Raw genomic sequence first — 22,107 nt, forward strand, 5'->3', positions numbered from 1 at the left:
TGTCCATGTTTAATGCTGTCCAGGAATGAAGGCAAATTACACTGGGCAGTGTTGTGATGCAGTTATGATAATATTATTATTATTATTAAGGCAATGTTATTGTGCAATTATAATGATAATATAATAATAATATTATTATTAATATCAAGCGGTTTGGATAATGAATGAATGAATAATAATTGTATTTATACAGCACTTTTCTAAAACAATGTTACAAAGTGCTTCACAAAAAAAGATAAAACTAGACAAGGCAAAAATAGTAGTGTTTATAGTTAGTGTTATGGTAGAATTATAATTAAAGTTAGTGTTTTTGTTGTAGTGCTATAATTCTAGTTATGGGGATATAGTTTTAGTTGTAGTCTTGTAATTATTATTATAGTGTTATAGTTGTAGGTTATAGTGTATCTGTTAGTATCCACCATCGCCCACTTGAAATTAAGATTTAAAACACAGCTCATCATGTCATGAAATTCTGTTTACATTTCATTTATTGTTCGTGTTTCCTTTGCAACATTTTTGGGGATTTTATTTGCAGTTATTTGCAGTTTCCATCAAGCCTTTTTTACTGCAAACACAAAATGTGCATAAAAACCCTTGGATAAAAACATGGTTGCAGATACAATAGCTTCTGGACTTAAATTTGATAGGATTTCCTCTTTTTGTTGATGGATATGATTTTTTTTATCGATAGTTTATGTATTCTCTAAGCCAACAGTAGCGGGGAGAGAGAAATGTTTAATCAGAACAGTTATTTCCAGAATATCAGAATCAAGCTTTATTGGCCAAGTATGCTTTTACACACACACACACACGCCAGCAGCAGTGATATGGAGCTGAGCTGGATGAAGTCGAGTATAAATAAACACTAAATAAATGCCCACGTACAGCTGGAAATTATACACAACCGCTGTACAACTATAAGTGTGCAATCATTCTGTCTCATCCAATCTCTTAGTAAAATAATAATGAGATGAATAATACCGTTACTCATATTGCTTGGTGACCCACAATGGCCGCCTCAGGGCCCCTGTTTATTCCCCAAACCCAATTTCAAAACTTTTGCCATAATTCAGTCACAGCAACAGAATAACGATACATAAAGTGGACAGGTCTGTTCTCTTGAAGTCTGTGCAGCATTATAAACTTTGCTTCAGTTATTATAAACCTGTGTTGTCTGATGGCCCGGCTGAATGGGAAGAATGGATTAACTGTGCAAAATTGGGGGGAAATGGAAATAACGTGACTTACATTAGACTTCAGGGGAATGGAAATTAATATTCTTGGATGAGTTTGGTGTGGGAGGGAGCGAAGCCAGAGAGATACTGCCAAGTTTGCAAAAGAATACTGATTTTGTTCACATGAACAGTAACCATCTGCCAGTTTTATAGCAAGTGGAAAGACTTTTCCAGATTGATTATTTTTGTCTTCTTATTGTGCCGACATTGTCTCTCTTTCCCCTGGATGTCATCGGCAGGTTTTGGCTCAAGTTTTTTGCCAAAGGAGGAAAGCGTAACTTCAGCACCGGAGGTGGAGGTCATAGAGGACTATCAAGCCAGCAGCCAGGTCAGTTGTCCAACTGTCCTCTACATTTTTTTCTCATGTCATAAAACACAGAATTACCATCATTATCAATGTCTATTCGACCAGGATTTATCTGATCTTACCAGTGGCGAACTGTGACTTTTAAACCTTGGCTGTATGACCCCCCCTTCCTTGATCGGGGAAAAAAAGCAAACTACCAGCCTTGCTTACTGTGTCTTCACCTATAATACTGCAAAAGTTACCCATGACAAGTCCAGCTCTGAAACAGGAAGTACGAAGCTAGTCCAGCCTCGGCCAGCCTGCATGTTATGACGGCACACACAGCCAAGCAAACGTTGGGTGGCACAGTGGTGCGGTGGTTAGTGCTGTCACCTCACAGCAAGAAGGTCCTGGGTTCGAACCCTGGGATTGTCCAACCTTGGGGTTCATCCCAGGTCGTCCTCTGTGTGGAGTTTGCATGTTCTCCCCGTGTCTGCAGTGGGTTTTCTCCAGGTGCTCCGGTTTCCCCCATCATCAAAAGACATGCATGTTAGGGTTAATACTCCTGTCTGTGCCCCTGAGCAAGGCATGACAAGACGAACTGGCGTTGGTCCCTGGGCGCTTCACAGTGGCTGCCCACTGCTCCTAGCTACACAGCTAGGATGGGTTAAATGCAGAGCGTAATTCCCTGTGGGAATCAATAGAGTATATCAAAATCAAAATCAAAAATTAGCGACAGACACTTCAGAACCATGGACAGCGAACAGTGATCATGGCATTTTGAAACCCACCACCACAAACAAACAAGCAGTATTTTTAATAACTAAAAGTATTAGATTGGCACAGCAGCCTGTTAAATATACATGTTACGGTAAATGCGCATAATGACTGCCTAGTTGGCAGATTTGCAGATTGACCGGTAATTCTGCATAATGACCATTTTCCCAAATAAACCTTAGTGGCAGTGGCAGCCAGAATACAATCAGTTGGCACGACAGCCTATTAGATTTTAAATAACTTACTAAATTAAGCTCTGGTGTAGGTCATCCTTTGCTTATTACCTCAAACCTTTCATTAAAAGTTCATCTTGACAACGGTATGTATGGTAAATTCGCAATGATGTCCTCCTCACTAGCGTTAACATTACTCATGGTTTCCATCATTAACCAACAAGCTGACAAGCTAGCTAGTTTATTGGCTTTATTTTTTCCCACTAGCTTGTGGGTCATGTTCTCCTGCAGTGGGCGGAACATGTCACACAGTTAGCGATAACAAAGCCCACCCATTTAGAAGGAAGATATGATTCGTCAATTTTACCGTCATTTGAAATTACTCTCCGATTGATAGCATTTTCTTTTTTACATTTATTTCTGATTTTTCCCTTTTCTTTCTCCCAATTTAGTGGCCAATCGATCCCTATTTTAGTTCAAACACCCACCCTCGTACTGCATGCGTTCGCAAACTGCATCTCTCTGTCTTGAAGGAGATGCCTCGCCGCTTCGGTGACAAGGCGAATCCAGGCCGAACCACAGCTTTTTCCGATACACAGAGATGCATTCATGTGACAAACACAAGCCGACTCCGCCCCACTCCCAAAGACAGCGTTGCCAATTATCGCTGCTTCATCGAGTCCATCCATAGTTGGATCTGACGAGACCGAGGCGCTGTCCCCAGCGGGCAACTGCATCGACACAAAGCCCATGCTTAGACCGCTACACCACCGCGGATCCTGATTGACAGCATTTTCTTCCCGGCAACTGCAGACGCAGCAAAATTCTGACAGGGAGGCAAAGGGGCTTCTTTCATTTAACCCTTTACATTCCAACTCAAGCTGAATAGGCAGGTTTGAAGGGTGTATTTCCCCAGAAACATTTGTTTAGATATAGGTTGTTAAATTATGAATTCATAAAATAAAATTAGAACTGATGACTTTTTGAATATTTTTTAGAATATCTTAGGCCTAGAGGGCCCTGACGATTCCCCTCTGAATCTTACCCCGTAACTCTTTGAGAATCAGCTGTTGAGCATCTCAGGGCCGCCTGCCCGTATAGTACAGTATCTCATATGGACTTTTAGCACCGTCTGTTTAGTTGTGTCCAGGTGAGAATGTGTCCATTTCAACTGTCTGGAAAGGTCAAAATCTGATTTGCTGTCCTCACAGGTGTTCCACGAGTGCTTCCTGAATCCATGTCAGAACAAAGGGACGTGTGAGGAGGTGGGGGCTGGATATGTCTGCACCTGTATGCCAGGCTTTACAGGTAAAACCAGCTGGTCTGAAAATGGCTCAGGATTGTGTGGGTTCACAGTAGGGTTTTCAGTTAGATCAGCAGTTCCTAAAGCTTTTCATGTCCTGACCCACATGTGGAGGTATTTTTTGACCTGGGACCCACCAAATATTTCATGTAGTAAATACAGCAGTAAATTCACATTACCTGTCGAAGGCGAGATTATCATCATAACAATCCTTTATATTGTTCATGAATGAGGCATTCCCAATAAAAAGAAATTGTATTTACCCTCTTTTACTCTGTCTCCAAACAAAATTTTTTTCCCATGATCCACCCGACCTCTGTTGCGAACCACTTGTGTGTCCCAACCCATAGTTTGAAAACTACTAACTTAGATTAATTTTTACTAATATTAATTTAAAACTTGAAACTGTTCACCTGTCTCTTTTAGCCAAAAGGGCTCAAATCTTTGAGTTTTGAAGCCCCCCCCCCCCCGAAAAAAAAGGATTGAATTAGCACGAGTTAACCCAGCCCTGGTACACAAGTACTAGACAACTCATGGCAAGTACCAGTACAAGTAAGCATAAAGAATAACGCCTTTTGACATTTAAAGCTCAAATCCGTGGTTTCTGATGGAGGTCTGCAACAGAGTGTGCCATGATGGTGTTGTCATCCGCATATTGCAGCTCCAAGATGGTGGCGTTGCTGACTTTGCTCTTGGCCTTGAACTGGTTAAGGTTGAAGAGCCTGCTATCTGTTCTGTACAGGATTGTGATCCCCTGTGGAAGCTCTTGGCCAATGAGGTGGAGTATGGTAGCATCAATGGCGAACAGGGTGGGCACAATGATGCTTGACCCCTGTCTCCACTGTGAAGGGCTCAGACTTGGAGCACAGTGGCTGACATGCCATCATATAGAAGCCTCAGTATTCAGATAAACTTATCAGGGCAGCCCTGCCTTGATAGTATGCTCCACAGAGCCTGGCGGTGTACTGTGTCAAAGGCTATGTTAGATACGAAGGCCATGTAGAGAGTCTGCTTTTGTCACAGCATTTTTCCTGGAGTTGGCATGCTGTGAAAATCATGTTTGCTGAATCTCTGGATGGGCGGAAACTGCCCTGTGATTCTGGGAGTACTTCCTGGGGCAGAGGTAGCAGTTGGTTTGCTAGGACACGTACAAGCACTTTGCCAGTTGTTGACAAATGTGAGATGCCGCTGTAGTTTCCACACTCAGCCTTTTCCCCGTTCTTGAATATGGTTACTATCAGAGTATCCCTGAGCTCTGAGAGTAGTTGTTCCCTTTCCCAGACCTTGAGGAGTAGGGCATGGCTGTGGTATAGGAGTTCTGGCCCACCTTCCTTCAGGAGCTCAGCTGGGATCCCAGCTGGACCAGCGGTCTTATTGTTTTTGAGGCTCTTGATTGCATCTTGTACCTCTGTCATGGTGGGAAGTTCCCCTATGTCTTCTCTTATGGGACTCTGTGGGATGTAGCTGGTGATGTCAGGCTTGGTTGTGCTGTCATGGTTGAGGAGCTCCTGAAACTGCTCCTTTCATCAGGCATTAATGGACTCGTCCTTCAGCAGCTGCTGCCCGTCTTTTGAGCACAAGGGGTTAAGGTGGCCATAGCCTGGACCATAGACAGCCTTGGTAGCACTAAAAAAGCCTCCGGTGTCACCTGAGTCTGCCAGTCTCTGGATTTCCAGAGCTTTTTCAGTCTACCAAGAGTTTTTAAGCTCCTTCACCTTGTGCTGGACGTCAGCCTTGGCTCTGGAGTGGGCCAGTCTATTGGCCTTGCAATTGATGTCATACTGCCAGGCACAAAAGGCTTTCCTCTCCTTATAGATTAGCTGTTCTATTTCTATGTCGTTCTTATTAAGCCAGTCCTGGTGTTTTCTGGACGTGTACCCACAGGTGGTTTTGCAGGTATCGAGGATGGTGGATTTGAGGAGCTCCAGTGTTCTTTGATGTCATCAGGATATTCCTGTTGGAGGCTTTCCTCAAGAGAGGCCTGAAGATGCTGCTGGGTGGTAGTTTCATCCAGGCTCTCACGGTTCAGTCTTGGCCAAATCCACTTCTTTTTAACCCTCATCTTCCTCTTCAGTTTGATGGACATAGTAGAGTAGATATGGTATTGATCCGTCCAGCACTCATCAGCATCAACCATGGCCCTCATGATGTACACATAATGGCAGTCTCTGGCTTGATCAATGACAAAGTTAATGAGATGCCACTGTTTGGAGTGGGGGTACGTCCAAGATGCCTTGAGCTTGTTTTTTTTTGTTTTTTGTTTTGTCGGAAAAGAGTGTTGGTGATGGTGAGGTCATACTGAGCATACTTGCTGAGAAGGAGAACTCCATTAGAGTTGGATGTTCTCAATGCCTTTCTTTCCTATAGTGCCCTACCAAAGGTGGTTATCTTTGCTGACCCTAGCATTGAAGTCCGTTAGCAGAATAACCTTATCCTCCCTGGGGATTCTTGACTGTGTCTCATCCAAGCAGGTGTAGAAGGCATCTTTAACATCCTGTTTAGAGTCTAAAGTAGGGGCATAAGCACTCACAACTGTTGCCATCTGGTTGTTGACGAGCAACAGGCGGATGGTCATAAGACACTCTCTGATCCCCACAGGTGTATCCACCACTCTCCTCCTTCAGCTGTCCTTGATCTGCCCGGCGAGTTTTGGCAAGGGGAACTAGGTAAATCCGGCATCTCCTCAGTTCTGTGGCAACGATTGCGGTTCTTGTCTCCGGTCATTCACTGGTTGCACTGTCCAGCAGGGTGCACACATTGCAGGCTCCAAAATTCATTTTCTTGTAATTCTGACTGTATGTGGTGATCCCTCTGGTTGTTGTAATCCAGTCAGTAGGTTTGAGGCATGCTGTTTTTAGGGCACGTTTTCTAGCCCCTTCCCCCGGTGGGGTGAGCAGAGTGTATCGTGAAGAGGGCTGCTCGGTCATGGGTGCAGCTGCCAAAGGGCTCTTTTCTGCCTCAATCCAAAAGTCCAGTGACTGAAACAAGCATCCACCTCCTGATGTGCTAGCTCGTGACTAGGAGCTTCCTAACTTTACAATCCTGCCCCCATCGCCACTTGCTGGTTGCCACAGGACTTAATCCAGGATGTTAGGGTGGATTCCCTTTATAGAGGACGCCTGTGCTTCACTTTGTTTAGCATGGGGAGGCTGGTGCATGGACAGCCACCACAGTCCTTGAAAGATCTGGGTCAAAATCCAGTGGTATTGAGTCCAAGATGACTGGGGGCCCTTCTCTGCTACAGCTTTCATCTGCCTTCCCAGCCGTTGTGACACTCCCTTAAAGTTCTCCTCCTCCACCTGTTCCACTGGTGAGGTCTTTTTTGGATTGTGCTTTGTTGGGAAACCCCCCCTTGACCTTAACGCCATGGGCAACCTTACCAAGAGCATAGTTCCAGACGGATTTGCTCTTGGGATCTCAGAAACACGCAAACTTCTCCACCACGACAAGGTGACAATCTGTTGGCGAAGTGTTGTACAGTAATATTGATTGTCATGGCCACATCGGCATCAAGTTTCAATCATGTTCCCTGTTTGAGTATGAACGTGTTTGCCGCTGCGCTAGTGTTCGTCCTACCCGGTAAAAACCTTTCAGCAGTGGTATACGGAGATCGGTGAGTCTCTCCAACCACGGTAAAGATGACTGGTAGTGTTACGGAACCTAACTCATGGATAAAATAACCATTTATTAATGGGGGGAAAAAAATCACAGATTTGTTTTAAAGTCATTGCAGATTTAAAGTCCTGTCCTTAATATCTCGAGTATTTCCACTTAGCTTCCGCGTATAGCTCTCTTTCTGTCAGTCTTTCATTTTGTTTTTTTGTTTTTTTGCTGCTGTGATATATTTAGTCCTCTTTGTGAAAATCACACACCATTTGTATGTATGTACACTCACACACACAGGAACAGAAACCCCCTGTCCTCTCTGTCCATGTTGTTGTGTCACATGTTCTCTGATAAAAGCCCTTTTTTGACCTGACTTTGTTGCCGTAGGTGCGAAGTGTGAGAGTGATGTGGACGAGTGTGATTCTGCTCCTTGTCAGAATGGCGGCCTGTGTAAAGACGGCATGGGAGACTTCCAGTGTCAGTGCCAGCCTGGATTTGTTGGTATGGAAGCCCCTTCATTGCAAAATTGTCATTTTAACAGTGTTTTATGCAAGACTTGAAAAATTAATTAATTCATTTTGACAGCTTTTCTTCTTCAAGTGTCTTTTTATTCCAAGTGCGAGTGACAACGTTGGCAACGTTTTAGGCTGACTAACCCGTGTCTGTTTTCTACCTGTTGTCACGAGGCATGATTTGGTTATCATGACGATTAGTCTCGAGAAACTGTCGAACTGACCTTGCTTTCACTTAAATTTCCCAGCCTCTATCTTCATACACCATAATGCATACTGAGCACATTTTTAAATGTGGTAAAGAAGAATTAAGGTTTGAAAAGAGAACTTTTTTTTTATTAGGGGAAACTATAAATTCATCTCTGAATATCTACTTATTTAAAGATTTTAAATTTTCACCATATTTCAAGGTTTCCACATGGTGCACTAAGGTTTATGCATTGATGAATACATTTACACTATTGAAGCATACCCGACCACATATAGTGTCTCATCTTTGTAGTAATTCTGTGTTTTTTTATTTTGTTCTCAGGCTCTCAGTGTGAGATGGAGGTGAACGAGTGTGTGTCCTCCCCCTGTCTGAACGAGGGAGTGTGCGTGGACGAAGTCAACAGGTTCACATGCAGCTGCGGCGACGGCTTCACAGGTGAAATAATCACCAGGAAAAAAATACTTTGACCTGATTAGATTACTTTAGGAAGTTATTCGCACAGATCAGTTCACAAAATATGCACTTTTCTTGTATTTCAAGTATTGGCTGGGTGGGGGTGGGGGTGGGTAATTAAGTGCCAATCTAGTAAACCAATCGCCATCGTGATACTAGCTGATTTTTATATAGTCCCCCCCCGAATTGCAATGAACAGATGCTGTGAAGAGGTTTGACGTAGTGATTTCTACATCTCTGAATGTTTGAATTTGAATTTTTCAAAATTTTTACTCAGGGAAGCAAACTCATGTTTTAATTTTTTTTTTTTTATAAATTTATTTCTGATTTTTCCCTTTTTTTCTCCCAATTTAGTGGCCAATTGATCCTATTTTATTTCAAACACCCACCCTCGTATTGCATGCGTTCGCCAACTGCATCTCTCCGGCCGGCAGTCTCGAAGGAAAGCGCCTCCTCACTTTCGTGACAAGGCGAATCCAAGCCGAACCACTGTTTTTCCGACACACACAGAGACGCATTCACATGACGAACACAAGCCGACTCCGCCCCCCTCCCGAAGACAGCGTTGCCAATGATCGCTGCTTCATCGAGTCCGGCCATAGTCGGATCTGACGAGACCGGGGCGCGAACCCCAGTCCCCGGTAGGCAACTGCATCGACACCAAGCCGATGCTTAGACCGCTACGCCACCGCGGACTGTGTTTTAATTTAAAATATTACTCTCATGTGCTTTTGGGCGGCACGGTGGTGCAGTGGTTAGCACGGCCACCTCACAACAAGGTCCTGGGTTTGAGCCACAGGGTAGTCCAATCTCGGGGGTCGTCCCGGGTCGTCCTCTGTGTGGAGTTTGCATGTTTCCCTGTGTCTGCGTAGGTTTCCTCCGGGTAGTCCGGTTTCCTCCCACAGTCCAAAGACATGTTGGTCAGGTGATTTGGCCATACTAAATTGTCCCTAGGTGTGAATGTGTGTGTGTGTCTGCGTGTGTGTGTTTCGGCCCCTTTGATGGACTGGCAGCCTGTCCAGGGTGTCTCCCCACCTGCCGCCCAATGACTGCTGGGATAGACTCCAGCATCCCCGCGACACCGAGAGTAGTATAAGCGGTTTGGATGGATGGATGCGCTTTTCTGGGCCTTAGTTGACCACTATAGCCTGCCCATATTAGCAGTCTATGAAAATCTTCATGTTCTGTGTCAAATCAAAGCATATACAAATCAAAGACTATACAAGTTTTCTTTTTACAGATAAAATATTAAGATAGATACATACAGTGTAGGCGATGCTTGCTTATCAAGTTAAAGTTGTTTCTCATTTTGAGCTTATTAATGTTAACTAGCAGAGGTAGCCGGCGTTGCCTGGGGAAAATGTTCCCACCAAAACAAACAACACAATCTGATCTTTACGATATAATCGATGATGAAATATAGGATAATTTATGATATGATACATGTGATGAACGAACGTCGAATAAATGAATCTTATTAATGTAAATTAGCAAGTGTCATAATTTTCAATCCATTCATCAAACTTCTTCACCAATGTGTGTATTAATCACCGCAAATCTGCCGCCACTGCCGCAAATCGCCACAAAATAAACGTAATTTCGCAAATAAATCCAATTTTTTACTTGGTTTTTGAAATATTTTTCGAACTGTGCAATCCTTGGAAAGTGCTGATTCGAAAGATACCTTTCTTTTTGTTCTACAATGAGTATTTCTAGAGTTTTAAGCGAACATACAAACATACACTCTTGCTTTATATAGTATATAGAGATAATTCGGTTAACAGGATTTCCCCCCACACAATTTGGGCACATGAGAAAAATAGGAGGAGGAACTTGCTCATTGATTTTTATATATTCTGTGTCTGTATTTGTGAAAAATAAATCGGAACACCAGTGTGCTGGCTTGATACGTTCACATATGAATGTTGTCTCTCCTGTCGGTCTGCATCATTGTTGTCTGAGGTCAAACTGCTTTATGGATCGGAGCCTGACTTGTGGTGTTCCTGCAGGTTCCCGTTGTGAGCTGGAGATAAACGAGTGTCTGTCCAGTCCGTGTCTTAACGACGGCATGTGTGAGGACCTGACCGGCGGTTATTCCTGCACCTGCGCCATCGGCTTCTCGGGGGAGCGCTGTGAGGTCGACGTCGACGAGTGTTACAGCAACCCCTGTCTGAACGGAGGCTCCTGTCTGGACGGCATCAATAATTACAGGTAACGGCAGGAATCTGATGGAAAAGGAATAGAGTTGCTCTCTGTGTTTGAGTCATGGACATTTACAAAAAAAATGCCGTTTGTTCATTTCACTTACAGCACAGCTACGTGAACATATGAACAGTTTCAAACAGATCTCTAGTAAACCAAAGCCTTAGCCACAAGCAATGCCAAACCTAAAACACATGGATTTACCTCCTACACACCCAGTTTTACTTTGACAAGGATATTGAATATGTGCTACTGGAAACGGTCATGCATATTTGAATGAAGGGATTAGGTTAGGGGGGAAACCTTAAATATATTATTAATATACTATATTATATATATATAAGATAGTCAACATTCTTCCAGCAGTATGAAAAATGGTCAACATTATGGACTTTCTTGTTTCTCAGTATATAGTAAATGCTGTAATATGTAATATACAGCATACAACTTCATTCTAAAAGACAATGTATTCTTTTCAGTATTTGGGATCAGTACAATCCTCTGAGCTCAAATATAAACGGAGGGCGTCCAGGTAGCACAGCGGTCTATTCTGTCGCCTACCAACACGGGGATCAAAGGTTTTGAATCCCTGTGTTACCTCCAGCTTGGTCAGACGTCCCTACAGACACAGTTGGCCGTGTCTGCGGGTGGGGAGTTGGATGTGCGTATGTGTCCTGGTTGCTGCACTGGCGCCTCCTCTAGTCAGTCAGAGTGCCTATTTTGGGGGGGGGGGACTGGGGGGGAAATAGTGTGATCCTGCCACGCACTACATCACCCTGGTGAAACTCCTCACTGTCAGGTGAAAAGAAGTGGCTGGCGACTCCACATATATCAGTGGAGGGATGTGGTAGTCTGCAGCCCTCCCCAGATCGGCAGAGGGGGTGGGGCATAGAAATATGGAAATTAATGTTCATTGGTTATTGATGTTGCATTTACACTCAAAAAAATTAAATGTTGGATTCACAAAAAAATGTCATACCAAGTGGCTCCACACAACTGTATTAAGTAACTGTATTTATTAATGTTGGCTGAAGGAATTCAGATTTACTAAACACAGCTGCGTAGGACCACTTGACAACATTTTTAAGTAAATCCAACATTTTTTCCAGAGTATTCTCAGTTCTTCTATTTAAGAGACTGCATAGAATATTACAAAAGTTTGGCTGAATGATGAAGTTTGTCATCATAGTAACAGATGCTGATGCAGTACCTGATATCCATACGGGACAAACGGGTGCAGGACTTGCTCCATTAAAACCTGACCATCAGTTTGCTGTTACCAGATGACCTCGCTGGCGTCCATTCCTGCAGTGTGTGTTTTAGACTCCAGAGGAGAGTGACCGGGCTCCTTGTTCTCCCTCTGCTCCTCGCAGGTGTCAGTGTGTCGAGGGCTACCAGGGCCGGCTGTGCGAGATGGACGTGGACGAGTGTGACCCCAACCCCTGCGTGAACGGAGCCAGCTGCATGGATGGCCTGGGGACCTACACTTGCCACTGCCTCCCTGGGTTCAACGGAACCAGGTGTGAGACAGGTACTATAGGACAGACAACACGTCACCACAGCAACCTGAGAGTGAGGGTGGAGGGGAGTGGAGACGAAGTGGTCAGGAGAGAGACAGGAAGGGAGAGAGGAATGACGAATGAGATTTTAGTTTTTTCTTTATCGAGACGCGGGCGAAAGATGAGTTCCAGTCACGACGAAGATCTCCAGCAGACGTCTGAAGTGTTGCCCGGGTCCATGTACAAGTAGAAGTGACATATAATGAAGTTATTAGATATTTTAACATGTTAATGAACTGTTAAGAATTATTTTGCTAACGACCATGGTGCGGATGTTGTGTCACTGGGTGAGCTGCCGGTAGACGTCAGAGACAAATGCAGCTTATGCTAAGGTAACGATTGCTAGCGATCTCCGCTGGTTCAGAACCAATTAAGATCCACCTGCCAGTCCAGAAATACACAAGACAGCAAGCTTCGGAAGTGAAAAGAGTCAATATCAGTGTTGGACATAGTTAAAGGAAGTTATTTTACACCCCTCACAATAAACTTTATGTTTGGTCAGAGTTACATTATTGTTGCATATTAATATTCAACCATAGTAGATTCATAATACAGATCTAGACTAACATGTCAGAATTTAGTAAAGAGAAAAAAAACAGGAAAATCAATGAAATTAGATCTGGTAATTTATTTTGCATTTATTCCCTCACCTTAATCCTATTTTTTCAAAATCGACTCCATGACCTTTTACACGACTTATGTAGTTTTCTGTGACTGGTCTTGCCGTCTGTCTTGGCGAGGACACACTCGAAAAAGAGATTTTGAGTGTTAACGTGGCTCTGTTGGTGAATTAAAGATGAAATAACATGAGAGTTTTGCTGGTGCGTCCGGTCCCGTTGGTCCCCCATCACGTGACCACTCTCCCGTCCTCACCCGTCAGAGATGTCCTCCGCCTTCAATCTGGACTTCGAGGCGTCGGGTATCCACGCGTACGTGCTGATGGACGGGGTGATGCCGGCGCTCACAGAGATCACCTGCACCTTCTGGATGAGGTCATCGGACACCACCAACTACGGCACGCCGATCTCCTACGCCGTGGAGGGAAGCGACAACGCTTTCCTGCTCATCGACTACAACGGGTCAGTGTGACGCCCGGATTTAAACCCACGGTATTCTGCATGGGACACGTTTTTATGGATCAGTGTTTGATTTCTTTGTGGAGGTTCCTCTAGAAATAAGTCAACTACTGTTCATTTAATGTTGAGTAGTTTAAATATATAAAGAATTTACTTGACTCACTGGATTCTATATATATATATATATATATAGTGTGTAACAACCATGGATGTGTAGACTGGGTAGCCCGTTGGCTAACAGATCGGACCCTTTAGTTGACTGGTTATTGCAGTCGCCCGTGGTGCGGGCGACCTGGGTTCGCATCCCGGCTGCGGCGGATTCCTGGCTGCCCCCTGAAGTCGCTACATTGGTGTCAGAAGTGGGATGTACCAAATGTAGCGAATTCAGGGGGCAGCTGGGACTCCGCTGCAGCCGGGACACGAACCCGGGTCGCCCTCAGTCAACTAAAGGGTCCGACCCATTAGCCAACGGGCCAGCAAGTCTACATAGCCATGGTGGTTACATATATGTATATGTAATAAACTTTATTTCTATAGCACCTTTCAAAACCAGAGTTACAAGGTGCTTCACAAAATACAATACCAGTCAATATACCAGTCTATATATATATATATATAAATATATGTATGTATGTATGTATGTATGTATATATACGTGTGTGTGTGTGTGTATATACACTACCGTTCAAAAGTTTGGGATCACCCAAACAATTTCGTGTTTTCCATGAAAAGTCACACTTATTCACCACCATATGTTGTGAAATGAATAGAAAATAGAGTCAAGACATTGACAAGGTTAGAAATAATGATTTGTATTTGAAATAAGATTTTTTTTACATCAAACTTTGCTTTCGTCAAAGAATCCTCCATTTGCAGCAATTACAGCATTGCAGACCTTTGGCATTCTAGCTGTTAATTTGTTGAGGTAATCTGGAGAAATTGCACCCCACGCTTCCAGAAGCCGCTCCCACAAGTTGGATTGGTTGGATGGGCACTTCTTTGAGCAGATTGAGTTTCTGGAGCATCACATTTGTGGGGTCAATTAAACGCTCAAAATGGCCAGAAAAAGAGAACTTTCATCTGAAACTCGACAGTCTATTCTTGTTCTTAGAAATGAAGGCTATTCCATGCGAGAAATTGCTAAGAAATTGAAGATTTCCTACACCGGTGTGTACTACTCCCTTCAGAGGACAGCACAAACAGGCTCTAACAGGTACTATTTAATGAAGATGCCAGTTGGGGACCTGTGAGGCGTCTGTTTCTCAAACTAGAGACTCTAATGTACTTATCTTCTTGCTCAGTTGTGCAACGCGGCCTCCCACTTCTTTTTCTACTCTGGTTAGAGCCTGTTTGTGCTGTCCTCTGAAGGGAGTAGTACACACCGGTGTAGGAAATCTTCAATTTCTTAGCAATTTCTCGCATGGAATAGCCTTCATTTCTAAGAACAAGAATAGGCTGTCGAGTTTCAGATGAAAGTTCTCTTTTTCTGGCCATTTTGAGCGTTTAATTGACCCCACAAATGTGATGCTCCAGAAACTCAATCTGCTCAAAGAAGTGCCCATCCAACCAATCCAACTTGTGGGAGCTGCTTCTGGAAGCGTGGGGTGCAATTTCTCCAGATTACCTCAACAAATTAACAGCTAGAATGCCAAAGGTCTGCAATGCTGTAATTGCTGCAAATGGAGGATTCTTTGACAAAAGCAAAGTTTGATGTAAAAAAAATCTTATTTCAAATACAAATCATTATTTCTAACCTTGTCAATGTCTTGACTCTATTTTCTATTCATTTCACAACATATGGTGGTGAATAAGTGTGACTTTTCATGGAAAACACAAAATTGTTTGGGTGATCCCAAACTTTTGAACGGTAGTGTATATATATGAAAGAAATACTTAAAAAGAACATCATGCACAGGAAATGCAATAAAAAGATGGATTTCAAGAAGTGATCAGACATAGAGGTGAAACACCATTAAAAGAACAATATTAAAACATTTGAATAGACCTTATATATATATAAAAATATATGTGTGTGTGTATATATATATATTTATATTTATATATATGTGTGTGTGGACACTGGTGGAGATGAAATGTTAATGGATGGCTCACATTGTGACCATCACTTCTAACATCTGTTCTTTCTTAGGTGTTTTTCTTTCTTGCATTCTCTTTCTTTATTTTTTTGATATGTTTTCTTTTTTCCCTACCTTTCTTTATTCCTACTTTCCTTCTCTTTTTATCATAAATCTCTCTCTTTTTCCCCTTTCGTTGTCTTTCTTTCCTCGGTAAAGTTGGGTGCTGTATGTCAACGGTAAGGAGCGGATCACCGACTGCCTGGCGGTGAACACGGGTCACTGGTACCACATCGGGGTGTCCTGGCGGAGCTGGGACGGCGACTGGAGGATCTACATCAACGGGAAGCCGTCGGACGGGGGCAAAGGCCTGTCGGTCGGCACCACCATCCCAGGTGTAGTGCTATCCTCAGCCCGGCTGACAGTAAACCTCATGTCACCTGCAGGCATCAAATAAAATGCCTCCCGGGGTATCTGGGTGGCGTGGCGGTCTATTCTGTTGCCTACCAACACGGGGATCGCCGGTTCGAATCCCCGTGTTACCTCCGGCTTGGTCGGGCATCCCTACAGACACAATTGGCCGTGTCTGCGGGTGTGAAGCCGGATGTGCGTATGTGTCCTGGTCGCTGCGCTAGCACCTCCTCTGGTTGGTCGGGGCGCCTGTTTGGGGGGGAGGGGGAGCTGGAGGGGAATAGTGTGATCCTCCCATGTGCTACGTCCCCCTGGTGAAACTTCTCACTGTCAGGTGAAAAGAAGCGGCTGGCGACTCCGCATGTATGGGAGGAGGCATGTGGTAGTCTGCAGCCCTCCCCGGATGGGCAGAGGGGGTGCAGCAGTGACCGGGACGGCTCGGAAGAGTGGGGTAATTGGCAAGTACAACTGGGGAGAAAGGGGCGGGGGGCAGGGAATAAAATGTCTTGCAGCTTCACAGAGGGTCCTCATTTCTATCAACCATACGTAGCAGTAGCAAAGTCACATGTTATAATGCCTACATAACAGTATATCTTGCTCAGCGTCACTAAATTAAATGACTATATGCAGTAAGTCTAAACTGACCCGTTTCCTGTTGGTGTGTGGGTCGATATCACGACTCTACATTATATTACACATTATATTTCTGAGTTGATGGTGATATGCTAGATATTTTCCCTCCACGTGGTGTTCACTTGACTATTTCTTGCTTATCATAGCTCGGTAAACAAGGCCACCACATGCTTCTTTAAGAGTTAAGAAGTCATCATACCCCTCGTCTGTTGGCTGTAGAACTAACCCTCATAGCACCTGACACTGGGCCGGATCTGCCCACAGTCCAGCAGATCCGCATAGGAATCACATCCGCCCATAGACTGCCCCCCCGCCTCTGGCCATAATGTGGCCTCCTAAGGTATTGGCCCATTGCGTAAAAAGACACTGGATTGGATCCGTGCCAGTTGCTGTGATACATCCGGCCCGGATCTGGCCTAGTTTAATTTTGCTGTCTGGGAAACCAATATGGAGGTTCTGGGATGCTGGTGGTCTGAATAAAAGTTGTCTGCAGTCGCCTGTGTGTGACCGTTTAGAGAGAGCTGCGCTATATATTTTATTCTATAAATTCACAAAAAAAATTTGTGTTTATTTTGTGTTTTTGTCTCTTCCTGATAAATATTTTTTAGTGGTGTCACACTAACATGCAGGCGTACACTAATGAGAATGCTCTTCTACCACCAAACTGAGATGAGCCAGTAGCGTGTTGATGTCCATATTCTAATAAAAATGCCCTTCTGTGATTGGCTGTCAGTCAAATCAGTCTCTCCCCTCACAAAATACCACCGACCGTTCTGTTGTGTCCAGATAGACGTCAAACTGCAGAAGTTTGCAGTCCTCTAAACGCCGTTCTACGGGACTTTTTAAGAGGAAACCTTGGAAACGGAGGGAATGGGGTCAGAGGAAGTGGTCGATAACCTCTGACATTTGCTCTGTGTTCTGTAGCTGGTGGCGCGCTGGTGTTGGGGCAGGATCAGGACCAGAGGGGTGAGGGGTTTAACCCGGTGGAGTCCTTTGTAGGCTCCATCAGCCAACTCAACATCTGGGACCGGGTTCTCACCCCGCAGCAGGTAAACACATTTTCACCGTTTGCCAGACACACAACGGATTTCAAAAACATGGACTGAGTGTACTGCACAGTCTGCAACTTAAGGATATTCATAATAACAATGAATAAATTTGGAGCATATCTAAATATCAGATAGAATCTAAATGGGAACCTGAGTCTTGGTATAGATATGTAATATATGTTAATATGTGAACGAGAGCGAGTGCGTTGGATACCTAGGCTTCCTCCGTCCCTACTGTAGATTAAGGTCCTCGCCAGCAGCTGCCCGGCCTCCCATGTGACCCACAGAGGGAACGTCCTCGCCTGGCCGGACTTCCTCAGCGGCGTGGTCGGCCGGGTCAAGACCAACCTCAACAGCATCTTCTGTGCAGGTGGGCGGTCGCTTCACACCTCAAACAAAGCCTTGTTCTGAAGACGCGGTGTGATGTTTATGTCATTTCCTATTCACTTAGTGTGGTCTCGGTCTCATTGTTTGCTTTCATTACTTTTATTGATATATAGAAATAAAAAGTAGTGTGTTTTCCCAAATGGGATTACAAATCACAGGAAATAAATGAAAACTACTTGGGTAAAAAGACTGAAAGGACAGAGGTCGGCTAGTTGTGGCCCTTTTTTGAGGATTGTTAGTCGTTTAAAACCTTGATTGCTGTATGCCATTTTTACAGATTTGACCATTTTTGTCAAAGAATGAACTTTGGGTAATAATATTATTCAACGGATATGTAGCACTTTTTACTTATGCTCAGACATCATACATGCTTTATGAGGGACCACTGTGTCACACGTGGGTTAAAAACGTATTATCTCTGAAACCATTTGGGTCTATGAAACACAAAAACAGCGGGGTGCTGTTCTGTGCCTTCCTGGCACAGGGTAGAAAAGAATTGCACCCACCCCAAGGGGCTAAAAACCATTAATTTAAGACATTAATACAACTTAATCCTGACCTGCTTTTTGTCTAGACTGTCCGCAGCTGGAGAGTGCGGTGAATCACCTCCGTGCCTCCACGGTGGAGGTGAGTCCTGGAGCACAGGTCCACCTGTCCTGCGATCCCGGTTTCTACCTGGTGGGGGAGCCAGTGCTGCAGTGCCAAAATAAAGGCGAATGGAGCCACCCGCTGCCTCGGTGTGAAAGTAAGGCACATAAAAGTGTTTGCGAATCAAATCGGACGCAGGGAAATCTGCGGCCCCTCACACAAAAGTACACGAGTGTTTTCCAGTCCTCTCAAAGCAGCCATGTTTTCCTGGGACCGAAACAGGTTTTCGCTCCATCCATCCATTTTCATCCCACTTGCTCAGTTTCCTTTAAAAAATTATTTTCAGTAGCCATACACATGAGGCAACAAAACAGACTATCGAACTGAATCCAGAAAAGGATTTCCATCATCCATCAGTCTGTCCATCCTTCAGCATGAAGCCTCTAGACAGATGCCGATGAGTACTGGATGACAAAACAAACCAGGAAATGGAAAATTAGGGAAACAAAATCAAAAACCAGACCATTAGAGAAGCCAGTGAGGTGTAATGAGTTGGCTGTCTGTGTTACAGGGGTGTCATGCGGGACTCCTCGGCCGCTGGACAACGGCTTGTTTCTGGGGACGGACTTCCATTCCGGCAGCTCTGTGGTCTACCAGTGCAACGCCGGCTTCTACCTGCTGGGAGACGCCAAGGTGCACTGTGCCAACAGTGGCAAGTGGGGTGGAAACCCGCCAGCCTGCCTGGGTATGTACTTTACACAGCTGCTTTACAGTGACAATAATGCCATATCATATCACACCAGGACCAGGATCAGGATCTGTTTTTATTAGCCAGCCGAGTTTGCATGTACCACTAAAATTGTTGAACTCTTTACTTTACACAGAATCCAGAAAACATAACAGAGGATTACAAAAAGGAGCCAAAAGTCTAGATAAAAGAAACATTTTAGATAAAATAAGGTTCAAGATGAAAAGAAAATGATGGTTTATGTTATAAAAATTACAAAAACTAGACATGAGAATTTTTGAACATCAGTTCTAGTAACACTGTGTGTAATTCATTAGTGCCCACTGTGCAGAAAAAGTGCAGCATTATGAATGTGACATGAGGATGAGCATGACACTGATGCCATATTACAGCAGCAGGTGTGTGCATGCATATGTCAGTAGAGTCTGTGGTTTATGAGAGGAGGTTCCATATGACACATCATTTAGATCAGGACCATAAAAAAAAGTTTGAAATTCAAGTCTGTTGTTCCTCTAAGCACAGTGATGTAAAGGCAGACGATCTGTGAAGCTCTTTACATACACACACTCGAAAATCAAGTTTCCTGTCAAGCTTATGTGTGAATTTCCTCACCTTCTAATACTTCTTTTCCTGTTTGTGGTGTTTCACAGCAACTTTTAACTGTTACACTGTGTGTGATTACAGATACCTCAAATGTGTAGATCAGGGGTGTCAAACTCCAGGCCTCGAGGGCCGCAGTGTCTGCAGGTATTTGTTGCAACCGTGCACTACACCACCTGATTTAACTAATTAGCTCACCTCCTGGATCAAGGAGGGAAAGGAACTAGTTTAATCAGGTGGTGTAGTGCATGGTTGCAACAAATACCTGCAGACACTGCGGCCCTCGAGGCCTGTAGTTTGACCCCCCTGGTGTAGATCATGGAGCTCTAATCTGTTTGTGTGTGTGTGTTTGTCTGTCCAGATGTGGATGAGTGTGCACTGGGTTCTGACTGTGACGAGCACGCCAACTGTCAAAACACTGATGGTTCCTACACATGTACCTGCGTCCATCCCTACAGTGGAGACGGCAAGAACTGCACAGGTAACGCGCACAAACACACACAAGAATGGCGGTGGTATCCCTTTATGTCTTTAACATAGAACTACTACTACTGCTGCTACTACTACTACTACTACTACTACTACTACTTTCAGCTGCTCCCGTTAGGGGTCGCCAGAGTGGATCATCCGTTTCCATCTCTTCCTGTCCTCTGCATCTTCCTCTGTATGTCCTCCCTCACCACATCCATAAACCTCCTCTTTGGCCTTCCTCTTTTCCTCTTCCCTGGCAGCTCCATATTCAGAATCCTTCTCCCAATATACCCAGCATCTCTCCTCCATACATGTCCATTTCACTTAAGGATGCTACTACTACTTGTAATGCTGTTGCTACTACTACTACGGCAACTAATGTTGCTGCTAACTGCCTCAACTACCTGTACTACTACTATGAGTGCTGCTGGTACTGCTATATGTCTGTAACTAGTACCACTGCCATTCTTCCACTTCCGCTGCTGTAGTTATCACTACTGTGACAACTACTATTAAAATCCACGACCACTACAACCCCTACTTCGACTAGGGTTAGGGTTTGCCCAAAGTCAACATATCACACCCCCCCCCCTTTTTTTCTCCAAATCGTACTTGGCCAATTACCCCACTCTTCCAAGCTGTCCTGGTCGCTGCTTCACCCCCTCTGCTGATCCGGGGAGGGCTGCAGACTGCCACATGCCTCCTCCGATACATGTGGAGTCACCAGCTGTTTCTTTTCACCTGACAATGAGGAGTTTCGCCAGGGGGACGTAGCGTGTGGGAGGATCGTGTTACTGCCCCCAGTTCCCCCTTCCCCCCGAACAGGCACCCTGACCGACCAGAGGAGGTGCTAGTGCAGCGACCAGGACACATACCCACATCCGGCTTCCCACCCGCAGACATGGCCCATTGTGTCTGTAGGGACGCCCGACCAAGCCGGAGGTAACACGGGGATTCGAACCAGCGATCCCCGTGTTGGTAGGCAACGGAATAGACTGCCACACCACCCGGACGCCCCCAACAGATCAAATATTGATCTGAGAGCATCTCTTACTTGCAGGAATCAGTGTTTTGTATTTTATAAAGATTATTCTTCCATTCATCTTACAATCTAAAGTGGGTATCCTCCGAAGTTAAATATCACATTTTATCTCCTCACATATAATCCATAAATGTCCATAACCAATAAATGACATTGCTCCAATGAAAGATCAGTTAATGAAATAACAATAAATAACATAAACTTGTTCATTCTGTGCTGTGCTTTTCTTCTCACCAGAGCCGGTGAAGTGTGTGAACCCCGGGTTTCCGGAGTTCGGTCACAGGGAGGGCGGTAACTTCCTGATGGGTGGCGAGGTGGTCTTCGTCTGCGACGACGGCTACGAGATGATCGGCCTGACTCGGCTGCGGTGCCTCGAGACAGGGAGCTGGGACAGCCCCATCCCTTACTGCAGAGGTGAGGGGCCCTTCAAGGGCCTCCTAACGTTTAAAGGTCCCGTTAAATGGCATCTGAAGCACCGCAGGCTTCCAGGGAATTGACCTATATCCCAATGAAACAGAGCGGTCAGGTGAGCTTTTGTGAGGGGAGGAAGATCAGTTTGACTGACAGCCAATAGAAGATCACTCATCTTCTCAGTCTCACTCCAGTTCATTCATTGGACATGTTGGTCAGTGTGCACTCGCAAGTGCAGGATGGCATTACTAAAAAAAAATATTGTATTTGTCAATTATTGTATTTTAAATAACACCGTT

At 44.5% G+C, this 22,107-nt stretch overlaps 1 protein-coding gene across 1 annotated transcript in view; it reads left to right on the plus strand.

Annotated features, from left to right (window-relative positions):
• svep1 (sushi, von Willebrand factor type A, EGF and pentraxin domain containing 1) overlaps window positions 1-22,107 on the plus strand; it is a 164,898-nt gene that overhangs the window by 103,350 nt on the left and 39,441 nt on the right. Inside the window, 14 exon segments of the mRNA XM_056300497.1 lie at window positions 1,475-1,563; window positions 3,683-3,779; window positions 7,768-7,881; window positions 8,425-8,538; window positions 10,566-10,767; window positions 12,132-12,289; window positions 13,198-13,396; window positions 15,688-15,863; window positions 17,437-17,561; window positions 17,802-17,931; window positions 18,523-18,693; window positions 19,108-19,281; window positions 20,246-20,365; window positions 21,635-21,811. Of these exon segments, the coding sequence (XP_056156472.1) occupies window positions 1,475-1,563; window positions 3,683-3,779; window positions 7,768-7,881; window positions 8,425-8,538; window positions 10,566-10,767; window positions 12,132-12,289; window positions 13,198-13,396; window positions 15,688-15,863; window positions 17,437-17,561; window positions 17,802-17,931; window positions 18,523-18,693; window positions 19,108-19,281; window positions 20,246-20,365; window positions 21,635-21,811 (2,046 nt within the window).

This window comes from Lampris incognitus, chromosome 20 (genome assembly GCF_029633865.1).
Source record: "Lampris incognitus isolate fLamInc1 chromosome 20, fLamInc1.hap2, whole genome shotgun sequence".
Taxonomy (NCBI): domain Eukaryota; kingdom Metazoa; phylum Chordata; class Actinopteri; order Lampriformes; family Lampridae; genus Lampris; species Lampris incognitus.